Here is a 12,391-nt window from a genome sequence, read left to right as displayed (position 1 = left end):
GTGAGACATTAGGCTCATACCCAGTCACCATCTGGGACGCAGAAAAGGGTTGAGTGGCAGTGGGCCTCAGACGAATAAGCACAGCTGCATGCAATATTGCATAGCCCTAAGCAGAAATAGGGAGATTGGTGCGCATTACCAATGCCCTAGCGACCATTTGTAGTCGTTTAATGGCGGCTTCTGCGAGACCATTTTTGGGTGTGAACATGAGGAACAGGATGTTCAACATCAATCCCAATGGACATGCAATAATCATCAAAAGTCTTTGATGTAAACTCTCCAGCATTGTCTAATCTTATAGACTTAATAGGATGATCAGGGTGGTGAGCCCTTAACTTAATGATTTGTGCTAGGAGTTTAGCGAATGCAGCGTTGCTTGTGGACAATAGCATGACATGTGACCAGCGTGTCGATGCATCAACCAATACCATAAAATATCGAAATGGTCCGCATGATGGTTGAATAGGTCCACAAATATCACCTTGGATTCTTTGCAAGAATGGTATATTTTCTTTAGTGTCCTTTGCATAGGATGGTCTCGATCCTAACTTTGCTAAAGAGCAGGCTTTGCAGAACGAATGATGGGCTTTAGAAACAACCAATGAGGATTTTGGTTGAGCCACAAAGTCACAAGTGACTTTAGAAGTAAAAGTTGGAGACAAAGGAGCCTTGGTGGCGTCAATGCCACCCTGAGGCCGCAGGGGGAAGGCGGCGCCGGCCAAGGATGGCCGGATTGGGGGGTGAACGGCGCCGTGAGGCGCAAGGCCTCCTTCGGTGTCCAAAAACCGAGTTTTACTTCTTTTCGTTCTGAAAAAGGGATCTCCGTGTGAAGTCTTTAATATACGGATCATCATGTCACGACCTGGGTGTCCCAAACGGTCGTGCCAAAGCCTATATGTGTCGGAATCCCATAAATCATCTCTCAAGACATGGTTGGATTCAATGACTCGAATAGTGGTTGCATACAACCCACTAGAGCGACACATAAGTTTCTCTAAGACTCGTTTATGTCCGTAGTCATTAGACGTGATGCAAAGGAACTCTTGTCCATTCTCACAATGCGTTTCCGCATGAAAACCATTGGCTCTTATATATCTTGTAAGTAATAAAGTTCGAAAAGATGTCCATGACATGAGATAAAATAAATCGATACTTTATTAATAATAGCCAGTGATTACATCAAAGTTTCTTGACCGAAATCTAATCCAATATAAAAATCAAACCGTAGACAAATCGTAGTCACTCAATCCGTTTGGTAATTTCAATTTAGTTGTGACCAGGTAAGGTAAGGCGAGATTTTGGTGGAGCGTTGCTCACTTTTAAAACCGTTCTCTCAGATCAAACCTTGCCTAGACATCACAATTACTCTTGAGTACGCCTAGAGGGAAAGAGTTAATACAATAAGTCATGTTATTGATTTAAGGCATAATTGCCATTACATAATTCTTGGAAAAATGAAAGACTATAAATAAAAATCTGCGGCATTTTATCTTCATCGCCGGATTTAAAGTCTTTGTGAACTCGAAGTCTTGATCACCATGATGCGACTACCTTTATAGGTACATTGCAAATTCAGGTCCATTGATCAGACGTTCCATATCAGAAATAGACACCATAAAGAGGATTCTCCCTTGATTGAGGCGCATTGGCGCAGTATGCATAGTCCTTAGGACTGGTGGCGTTGGAAAGTGGTGCCCATGGCCAACGTTGGCTCCATGGTTTCGAACCCTATGTCCCTCAAAATCACGCCTCCTACGGTCGTGTGATTGTCGCCTTGAGCGATTACCTTCTTGAGCATTTCGATCGTATGGATCATGACGTCTATGGCGACTTTCTCTAGCCATAGGACGATGCTCTTGATGGCTCTCTTGAAGCCTATCAAATTCTCTTTTCACAAGTTCATTGCCATGTCTTTCAGCAGTGGCCATAGCTTCAATAAGCTGTTGGAAACTTGTGATCCGTCTTGCATTTACATGAGTCCGGAATAAGTCAGAGGACCTCATAGCACAGACGGGGAAGGTATTGAGGGTTTTCTCAATCAACTGGTCTTCTGTGATCATCTTTCCACAGAGACGCATCATTACTCTGATGCGGAGGGCTTCCGAATAAAATAGCATGACCGTGTCAAATTCAGAGAAGCGAAGATCTTTCCATTCTGCTTCTGTATTCGGAAGTATGGAGTCACGAACATTGCCATATCGTTCGCGAAGCGCATGCCAAAGCTTTATGGCGCTATCCTCATTTATGAACTCAAACTGTAGGTCACTATCCATGTGACGTTTCATGAAGGCAAGTGCCTTGGAATTATCTTTCTCAGTTTGAGGGTCTGGAGCTATTTCTATAGGACAAAGCTCTTGGATAGTATGCAATAAATCCCGGGCAATAAGGTGGGTCTCGACATCAGTGACCCAAAATAAGTACCTTTTGCCTGCATAATCCAATGGAACAAAATCGAGTTTGTTCATGTTTGACATCCTGAAAGATGAAACAAGAACAAGTTAGTTTCGGAGTCAATGCTTCCACGAAAACTAATATAAATAAGATTTCCGAGCTATGCTACCAAGAAATCGATTTCCAAGAATAATTGGATTAGACCGAAACAATGATGTTTGAATAGTCAAAATAGATGCTCACGAACGCTCTTAGTCCGTAGCATACGAACGCTCTTAGTTCGTTAAATCGATGCTTACGGACGCTCTTAGTCCGAAGTCTTACGAACGCTCTTAGTTCGTTAATTGCGTGAATCCCCACGATTCCGCTTTTCAAGAATCGAACCCACGTTACAGAAAGGTGGGATGTAGAAGAAAGGATTTTGTAAGTCCCCGGAAAAATTAAATTTTGAATTATAGGAACTTCAAAACTTACTCTTTTGAATACTTACATTATTTGGATCACGCGCGTGTCGATGCAGGCGTGTAGGATTGCAGGTGTGCTATCGATCCTGGGTCGAGATTGCATATGTTACCTTAATCCTAAGCTAGGATTGAAGTGGATGTTCGATCCTAACCTGGGATTGTAACTTGTTTACAATCCTGGTCGTGGCTAATGGCTCGGCGGTGCTAGGCTTATGTACTAATGGGATGGGGCCGAGAGTGTGGCCGGCAGGTTGCGTTGCTGGCCAACGGGGGGGGGGGGGGGGGGGGGGGGCTACAAAACGTAGCTAGGATGCAGACACTGCAGGGGCAGCAGGGTACACAAGCAACAGGGGCTGCGGTGATGCTGCAGGGGCAGCGATGCTGAGCTGCAGGCACGTTGTGGGATGCGGTAGGACTGCGGGGCTGCTGCAGCGGCAGAAGGCGCTGCAAAGGGCTGCAGGTGCGCGGGAGCTGCGGGGCAGCAAGCACACGGGTGCGCAGAAGCTGCTGAGGCAGCGTGTGGAGCAAGGCTGCAGCGGACGCAGAGGCGCGTAGCGCGGGGCAGCTGGGCGCAGATGCTAGCGAGGCTTAGCGAGCAAGGCGCGGGAGCGTGCGCACGGGGGCGCAGGGGCGCGTGCGGGGCAGGCTGCAGTGATGCTAGCACGGGCTAGGGGCTGCGGCAGTTTTGGCGATATGAAATTCTTTTCGGGTTTTGGCTTTTTGGCTTTTGTGGTTGGGCTCGTGCTGATAACGTGTTTAAGTAAAATAGATTCGAGAGAGAATTGTAGAGAGAGATGTGTATTATTATTGAGAATAGGAGCCCTATATATAGGGATTACAAAGTACTAGTTCTAATGTTACAAGGAATACCAATCCGTGTAGGATTGGGAAATCTAGAACATTCTCTCCTATTGCTACTCCTAGTTTGATAAGGCACACTAAATCGATATTCCTTCAACACTTGGAACTTTCTTCCCACTGAAAATTATTTTTTCTGAAATTTTTTCCAAATGGTCATTTTCACTAAAAAATGTGCGTTGTAACACATGAATTTTTGTCAAAATCGTAAATTTTTTTACCAAAATTTTTTAAACATTTTGTAAACTAACAGAACTCAAAAATCTTATCCCGAATTTTTTCTACGATTTTTCAGAGTCAAAAAATGAGAAAATACTAAAAAAAAAATTATTCCACATTCCGGTGTTCCACAAGTTAAGACTTTACACCTCTTTTATAAATCTTGCTTAACGTATGAAAAACTGAAGTTGCAAGAATTTTCAAGAAAAAAGTGTGTTCGATCACAGGTTTCACCCTATTAACAATAAAAAAATCTAAATATGATAGCTGTTCTATACGGGGTTCAATCCATTGGGTTCACATATACATTTTCCTGGATTTTAAACTATTGAGATCTCTTCCAAATGTCCCAGACAAAGATTAGGGACAACGTTGGATGTCAAAACTGCCTTTTAAGCCAACGTTAGCAAAAGCATTAATCACTTAATTCTCTTTTGAAATATCCGAACACCAATATTAAAACATTTATTTATGCGGCCCAAACATGCCATTACAAAACACGATTTCACTTACTGCATAAGAAGCCTCAAGCCCTAATATTCTTATACTATATAACATAGGGAACCTTAATAGTAATGATCAAAGTACTTGTGGATAGGTACTTTATTACATATTCATATGGAAGTTCTAGATGTTATTCATGCTCGATCATCGATTGAGTTTATCACAACCAATTTCATTTTTGCTTCCACAGCTGAGCCAACTTGGCCAAGGAAGCAACAGAAGACCCACCTTCTTCCTTGGCCTTCACGCCACCATTTCTGAACTCCGAAACCCTCCCTCTTATTTCATCCCCACTCTCGGAGTCCATCAACTCCCTCACTCGCTTCTCCAACTCATCCGCACTCACAAACCCGGTTTCAGACTCTTTCACCCCCACAGCCACCTTCATCTCCTCCACCAGAAACACCCTGCCCAGCTTTTGCTCCGCGTACAAAGGCCACGCAACCATCGGCACCCCATTACACACTGCTTCCAAAACCGAGTTCCACCCACAGTGAGTCACGAACCCGCCCACCGAGTCATGACTTAGTACCTCCACCTGAGGCGCCCACTTCCTCACCACCAGTCCCCTATCGTTTGTTCTTTCCACAAAACCCTTTGGCAATATTTCCTCCAAACTTGGCTCCTCTACCGGTAACTCTTCTATAGGTGGATTACGTACCACCCACAAAAACCTCTGGCCACTTTTCTCTAAACCTAAAGCCATGGCCTCCAACTGTTTGATAGAAAACACTCCCATGCTTCCGAAACATAGAAACACAACGCTGTCTTTGGGCTGGTTGTTTAGCCACTTCAAGCTCTCATGCTCATCATTATCTCCACTCTTCCCTGAGATCAACGGTCCGACGGTGAAGATCGGAGGTGTGGGTTGGTTAGGCAAGCACAGTCCAGCCCTCAACGCTTTGAGGGCCCTCTCTTCCAGCAGATCAAACGTGTTGAGAATGATTCCATTTGACTTTGCCATGTGAGTTGAAGTCGACAGGAAGCTCTTGTAGAAATTAGTAGAGCGGTCAAACAACAGCTTGGGCATTGCCGAAACAGGAATCGGCGGCATGCCCGAAATGGAAATCGGGACGTCGCCAAAATCAGACAGACTGTTGGTTGTGCGATGGAAGGTGGGGATGTTGAGTAAGACAGCAAGACTCCTTCCTGCGGAGGTGTAGAAGTAGAATGTAGGGATGTTGAGGTCTTTCGCGACGTCGAACAATGCGTCGCAAAACATGTCGAGGATAAGGGCTTTGAGGCTTGACTTAAGGGTTTGGAGGACTTGGAGGATGTTGGGGATTTGGAGACGTGCATATTCGAAAGGGAGGTTGAGCTTCTCAATGTGTTCTGGAAGAGAAGAAATGGTTGGGAGATGGTGGAAGTTGATGGCAGGGTTGTTGGCAGAGACGGCTTTGATGTAGTTTGTCAACTGATCATTGGAGCTGGCGACCAGTTTGGCGGTGGCTGCAATGGTGGTTGGCGCGGTTGAGGCGAGGATTGTGATGGAGAAAGAAGGGTGGTGAGTGAGTAAGAGCTTGCCAAGCTCTACCATGGAAATTAGGTGGCCTAGTCCTGGATATGGATACAAAACTATAGCATCACCACCCATTTTTAGACCAATCAATTGCTGTAAAACTGGATCTATGATGGATTTTCTTGTACATCTTCATTGAAATATATAGGAACTACAGTGCTGCTCAAATAAATAGCGCATTAAAGACATGCTGTCCTTGTAGCTCACCGTTCAATACTAACCAAATTTTCATTCACATTCCATTCAACTTACGAGCTCGATAAAAACATTTTTCCGCAACATTCTTGAATGCCAACTAAACTTCCATCCGCATTCCGTTCAACTTATGAAGTTGACAGTATTTTGGGCAATAAATGTAAAAAGGAAAATGAACACTTCCATCATCAATCAAGCACTTCCCTCGAGTGGAAAATGAAGATGGGAGTTGAGCCAAGGTTGGTAAGGTTCAGACCAAAACAAAAAACTTTGAAAGTACACGTCTTATACAAACTCAAACATCCAAAATTTTAGAGTTATCTATATTCTATAGTGCTCTGCAGTATTGAACTGAGTCATTAGACTAGCTTATTTGATGAGACATGCTACAAACAACTTTTGTTTTTACATTTTCATCCATAGTTTTCTAAATATTTTCTTCATTACTTAATACAACTCAAAACTTTGGAATCAACTCAGTCTCGACTTCACAACTCAATGAGTTTGGACAAGTCATGAACTGCTGATTGTGATGGAAAATACACCTTATATTGAAAGCTTAGGAGGGTTTTATAGTCATTTGGCATTCCCTTTCATTTATTTGATGGAATCTATCTCCATCAAGGTAATGAACACGACCAGACTAAATAGACTGGTTATATAGCTAGGAGGGCCTTGCACGACCCATGTCGGCCTTTGATGGATGATGGATACCTATCTACTCGCCGGGAAGGGGGGGTAACCACCATTCATTCATGTTGACATTGCGATGGGACTGCAGTAGCAGGACCAAGAAATAATGGGTATAAATGAAAGTAAATTTGTCCAAAGATTACTCACATACACAGTATCTATCATTGCAATTCCGCAGCTTCTACAAAGATAAGACAACAGCTGTACAACAAACATAACATCTAGTAAAATTGATCGAGAAATTGTAAGAGTCTTGGGCAGACTAATTGAAGCAGTGCTGTAACAATAACACACCAACTCGTCATAAGAAAATCCAAGCAAATGAGTTAAAGCTATCGACATTCATCTGGTTTGCTTTTGGCCAAGCTACTAAGTAATAACTTCCCAGCTTGTTATATCTGGTGTCGTTTCATAAAATAAGTAAAAAAGGTCAAGCATAGCAGGAAAATATGGGGGAAAATACAAGAAAAAATTGCAGCTTTTGTTCTATGAAACCCCGCCAAATTAGTTTCATATATAAAAGTACTTACTGTCAATTCCAATGATATAAGCAAACGATCATGTTTCTAGATTATACCAAAACCATTTATCGTAAACAAATAGAGAATTACATGATCACACTAATCACCCAAGTCCACATGGGTGAAAATAGTAGCATTCCTATCCGTAGAATATTTAAAATGAAGTTGCAGACTCCATAAGTAATTTCAGTAACCTGCATCTCAACCAAAATGACCATCTGCTACAGGCCAGGGTAAGGTGAATGATGCAAAAAGAGGCCGTATAGTTCAGGTCCATGGCCAACATGAAGCAGTAGTACACATAGCTCGAGCTACTAGGGAATGCTCCTTACATACTGGTCAAGAGTTGTATTAAATAGCTCACACCTGCAAACAATATTAGGATTTAAAAAGTTCTTATTTATGTGAAACCTTATGAAGGATATAACAGACAGAGATAAAGTTAAATCCTGTACTGAAATTACTTGAAAACAATAGAGACAAAATGAAAGAAAACAAAAAGGCAGAAAATGTCCTAATGGTTTGGTTAATGTTGCAGGGCAAATAGTTTGTTCTGGTAATATGAAATCAGAGTTGGGCATCACCAAGTATTGAGGTGCCTAAAAACTGATTAAAGAGACCCACACAAAAATAGACTTGCAGTCCTCTAGACATTGAAACACTATGGTCGCCTCAAACTTCTAAAGTTTCATTAAGCAGTAGATTTCCAAAAAACACCATCCCAGTTTTCATAAATTTTATTTATCACTCATGTCAATTACAGTTTAACCTCAAAGACCTGGTTGGATATACTCAACTCAGCCTTGATTCCATGATTCGACAAGTTTAGTTAATGCAATCCGAGATGTCCCGGCTTCACTCAGAGCAGCATTTGCTTCACTCTTCAAGGCCTTGGTCCTCTTCCTGATTGACTCTCCTTTCTCCGAGTCCATCAACTCTCTAACTCGCTTCTCCACCTCTGTTGCATTTACAAAACCATCTAGTGACTCGTTCATTGGCAAAGCAATCTTTATTTCCTCCACCAAAATAACCCTATTAAATCTCTGCTCTGCATAGAGTGGCCAAGACACAATTGGCACCCCAGCACACACTGCCTCCAACACCGAGTTCCACCCACAGTGACTCACAAACCCACCTACTGAATCATGATTCAGCACTGCCACTTGTGGTGCCCATGACTTCACTACAAGACCCCTATCCTTAGTTCTATCCAAAAAACCATCTGGAAGCAAATAATCCAAATCCGGATCCACTTGGCCTGCAATAGCAACGCTTTGATTATGAGAAGGTGGATTACGGACAACCCACAAGAACCTTTGGCCACTCCTCTCTAACCCCGCAGCTATTTCCCCCAACTGCTCCTTTGTAAACAATCCTAAGCTTCCAAAACAGAGGAAGACCACACTGCCACTTGGCTGTGAGTCCAGCCATGTCAAACACTCAGGCACATCATCATTACCACCACCTCTTTGATTGTGAGCAAAGATTAACGGACCTATGCAAAAGATGGGTGGTGTGGGAACATCTTCAAGCAAGCATAGTCCATCTGATATTGCTCTGATGGCCCTAGATTCGAGTGATTCAAACGTGTTCACGATAATCCCAGCTGATTTGGGTAATTGTGTTGAGTTTTCTAGGAAGCACTCATAGGCCTTGTCATTACGTACCAAAACTGGTTTTGGCATATCAGAGGAAGGTATTGGTGGTACTCCTGGAATAGTGAGAAGGGTGTTAAGGTTTTTGAGGCTCTTGTCAGTGTTTTTGTGAATAGCAGGGAGTGTAAGAAAGGAAGCTAGGCATCCTGCACCAGATGTGAAGAAAAAATATCCTGGGATATTCAGATCAGTAGCAACAGAAAGCCCAAGACCACAGAAGAAGTCCATGATAAAAGCTTGAACAGTAAAGTTGTTGGAGATGGAAAGGAGGGCTTTGTGGACGTTGGGGTTGTTGAGCCGAAGGACCTCAAAGGTTAGGGTTTCATGGTTGGGAGAGGAAGTGGAGGAGGGAGGGAGAGAGATAGTTGGGAGATGGTGGAAGATGATGGAGGGAGTAGTGGCAGAGACAGAGGCAATATATGGGGCGGTGTCATCGGCTCTGTAAGGTGGGGTGGTGATGAGTATGTGGATACGACATGAAGGATGGCAAGTAAGTATGAATTTGCCCAACTCTACCATGGAAACCAAGTGGCCAATAGGTGGTGATGGGTATAAAACAATCGCCTCCATGACTCTGCTCTGTCTTTGCTGGTGGAGATGGAAAATACGTTTCTTTAAAGTCTGTGTTTTCCTTATAAATACAAAGCTGTTCTGCTTTTGCTTTCCATCAAAATGGAACTTATCTCAATCAAAGATAAAGCTGTGGGTCCACGGATTTTTTACTCTATGGCCATAAAACAAGGGTGAGGGATGTTGGTTAAAACAGATTAATAGGTTAGACAACTACTAGTCTACCACTTAAAGTTGACAGAGAAAAACAAGATCTATGGTGCCTATGATATATATATATACTACTAGTCTACTACTTAAAGTTGACAGAGAAAAACAAGATCTATGGTGCCTATATATATATATATATATATATATATATATTTTTTTTTTTTTTGTCAAGTATGGTGCCTATAATATATTAAGCTGTATATGCGTTAAACAATGGGAATCAACAAAGAGTAATAATGGGTTTACATGACGACAAATTTACCAGAAGATTCCTCAGATAAACTACTGTAAAGAGATACTACATTGTTGGTGTCATTGTACAAAGAGCAGTAAACATAACTATACTTAAGAAAATGATGAAATAGCAAATAACAATAAAACAAGAAACTAGAAGAATTTATCCTTAGTATTCATTTGTAAGTCCTGTGAAATTCAAAAATGCACTCTAGATAAATAAATTTATCATAAACAAATATGATATTACATGATGCCATAGAACACCTAAGGCGACAAGTTTAGAGCATTTATCATTGTGAAATTCGAAAAATAAATGCAAGCAAACTCCACTACATAGGTACTTTCCATAAACTGGATCTAGAACAAAATGTCCATCTGCTTCAGGCTGGGAAAAGGCTGATGTTGCCAAAATGAAGCAGTTACATACAGGTTATACTTTGACATGCTCTTTCCCCTCCTCTTAGAGACACAAAAAAAAATCTCACAAAAGTACAAGCAATTAGATACTGCAACACTGGTGATCAAATGTTACCTTGAGCTTCTAAGAAATGCTCCTTACATATTGGTCAAGAGTTGTATTAAATAGCTCACACCTGCAAAGAAAAATCATTTGAATTTTAAAGATTTTCACTTGAACATAAAATTATTGAGATTTCATAAACCAAGCAGAAGAAAAAAAAAAACAATGGCAGAAGTCTTCACAGTTTCTGAAGAAAGAAAAGTGTGTTCAAATTATATCATATATTGAATTGAGGTGCCTTAAGCCACCAGTTAATTACATAAATAGACCTGTATAGTTGCTTTCCCCTAAACATTAAAACGATTAACCTAAGACTACGAATTGGGCTACTTGAGTCAGCCTCATCACCCTCATGCAACTACTATGATTACACTATAAACTTTCATAAAGACATATCTCAGTTGGAGTTAAGGTTCAAATTTACTCAACAGTCAATTTATAATAGCATGTCTGCATGATCCCCTTATCCCTTAGGCATAGAAGATATATAAACAGGTTATGAAGAAGGAGAAGTATCAGATGAGGTAGCATATGCAAATATCAACGCAGAACAAGAAATTGTTCAAAAAATCAGTCCTGTTATAAACTTATAATGCACCGAATGGGATGATCTTTTTAATAAGATTAAAATAAAACATCATGTATGACAGTATCGGAAGTAAGTTTCACTCTGAAGATTAAATAATACTAGATCACATTGATGCGACCGTAATCACTCACCTAATAGGAGTTCCAGGAGTATAGAGTGGGTTCTTCACAACATACTCAACATACAAGTTGTAAATGTACTTCAAAGACTCCCGCAAATCCCCAGTCCTAGGATGCGTAATCAATATAATCTGCACAACCGAGTAAGAACTATAATAACTGTAACAAAAACACTAAATACAACCTAAGAAATGGTACATTCCCCCCAATTTGCGACCTAAAAACAAAATTCAAGTTTGAGTATACACACTATCAGCTAAGCAAGTAACAACAAATTACATTACTCGAAAACTTGAAATGAACTACTCCGGAAACAAAACATTCCGATCTAAGCTAACCGATTTCTGGATCTAAATGCCAATCAGTGATGAAAAAGTGAGCTAACCTTTATACCAGAAGGGCTCTCCATGAAGCTAAGCTTGTAGGTATTGGTCCGAAAGCTATGAAACGAACAGCCCTGACCGGGCAATTGAGGCACTCCTAGGTTCCCTTTCTCCACGCTTCACCAAAAACACGAAAAAATTTCAGAACAAAATTATTAGGAAATGAAATTCATAGCACAAGATCGATGGATGAGAGAGTGAGATGATTTTCATACGCGGTGGGGTCCATCTTAGCGGTCAAGGACTTGAGGGAGAAGAGGAGGCCGAACATGAGCTTGTGATCTTGTTGAGCGTTGAGGGTGTGGAGAGGGCGGTTCCATTCTCGGTAGAGCAAGCAGACGCCGTTGCGGTTGAAGACGTACATCATGTGCCCGTTGTTTCCCGACGCCGTCGCCGCCGGCAGCGACGGGCTTATCTCTGTTCCGCCGAAGAATTGCATCTCTCTCTCTCTTCTCCGTTTCCAAATCTGATCGGAAATCTCTTTGGTATTTAGAGCCAGCCACAGGTGGGGCTTCTTTTGGTACCAAAACGCGCGCGTTTTAGTTAAAGTCACTATTTGTGGTGGGCTTATTGGGCCTGTAAATGTGGGCTTCTTTTGGTTAAAGTCACTATTTGTGTTGGGCGTTGTGGGCCATTTAGCGTTATTATCTGTACTGAAGTTCTGGGCTGGGCTTCAATATCTGATGAGGTTCTTCAAGAAAATTGTACCGTTTGATTGTCACAGATTCAAGTGCCTCTTCTGGA

The 12,391-nt window shown here is 41.8% G+C and overlaps 3 protein-coding genes across 5 annotated transcripts; all 3 read right to left on the bottom strand.

Moving 5' to 3' along the window:
• Positions 1-4,372: 4,372 nt before the first annotated feature.
• LOC133718469 (anthocyanidin 5,3-O-glucosyltransferase) lies at positions 4,373-6,113 on the bottom strand. The gene is made up of 2 exons (XM_062145319.1): positions 4,498-6,113; positions 4,373-4,457 (listed from the first exon to the last, which is right to left on the bottom strand). Exon 1 carries the CDS (start codon positions 6,028-6,030, stop codon positions 4,609-4,611), a length of 1,422 nt encoding a protein of 473 aa, XP_062001303.1. The 5' UTR covers positions 6,031-6,113; the 3' UTR covers positions 4,373-4,457; positions 4,498-4,608.
• Positions 6,114-7,390: 1,277 nt separating this feature from the next.
• On the bottom strand, positions 7,391-9,757 carry LOC133714909 (UDP-glycosyltransferase 88A1-like). 2 transcript variants are annotated; one of them, XM_062141190.1, is made up of 2 exons: positions 8,143-9,757; positions 7,391-7,730 (listed from the first exon to the last, which is right to left on the bottom strand). In XM_062141190.1, the coding sequence occupies exon 1, from the start codon at positions 9,587-9,589 to the stop codon at positions 8,162-8,164; it is 1,428 nt and encodes a 475-aa protein (XP_061997174.1). In that variant the 5' UTR covers positions 9,590-9,757; the 3' UTR covers positions 7,391-7,730; positions 8,143-8,161. The 2 variants fall into 2 exon arrangements, with proteins under 2 accessions (XP_061997174.1, XP_061997173.1); XM_062141189.1 differs by having other exon boundaries at positions 8,162-9,756.
• On the bottom strand, positions 7,391-12,144 carry LOC133714910 (uncharacterized). 2 transcript variants are annotated; one of them, XM_062141192.1, is made up of 5 exons: positions 11,863-12,144; positions 11,650-11,764; positions 11,277-11,395; positions 10,569-10,629; positions 7,391-7,730 (listed from the first exon to the last, which is right to left on the bottom strand). In XM_062141192.1, the coding sequence occupies exons 1-4, from the start codon at positions 12,084-12,086 to the stop codon at positions 10,578-10,580; spliced, it is 510 nt and encodes a 169-aa protein (XP_061997176.1). In that variant the 5' UTR covers positions 12,087-12,144; the 3' UTR covers positions 7,391-7,730; positions 10,569-10,577. The 2 variants fall into 2 exon arrangements, with proteins under 2 accessions (XP_061997176.1, XP_061997175.1); XM_062141191.1 differs by lacking the exon at positions 7,391-7,730 and having other exon boundaries at positions 10,182-10,629.
• Positions 12,145-12,391: the final 247 nt, after the last annotated feature.

The sequence above is a fragment of the Rosa rugosa genome, chromosome 6 (genome assembly GCF_958449725.1).
Source record: "Rosa rugosa chromosome 6, drRosRugo1.1, whole genome shotgun sequence".
NCBI classification, from domain to species: Eukaryota; Viridiplantae; Streptophyta; class Magnoliopsida; order Rosales; family Rosaceae; genus Rosa; species Rosa rugosa.
Note: the sequence above shows the minus strand (reverse complement) of the source record. Positions and strands in the feature narration are given on the sequence as shown.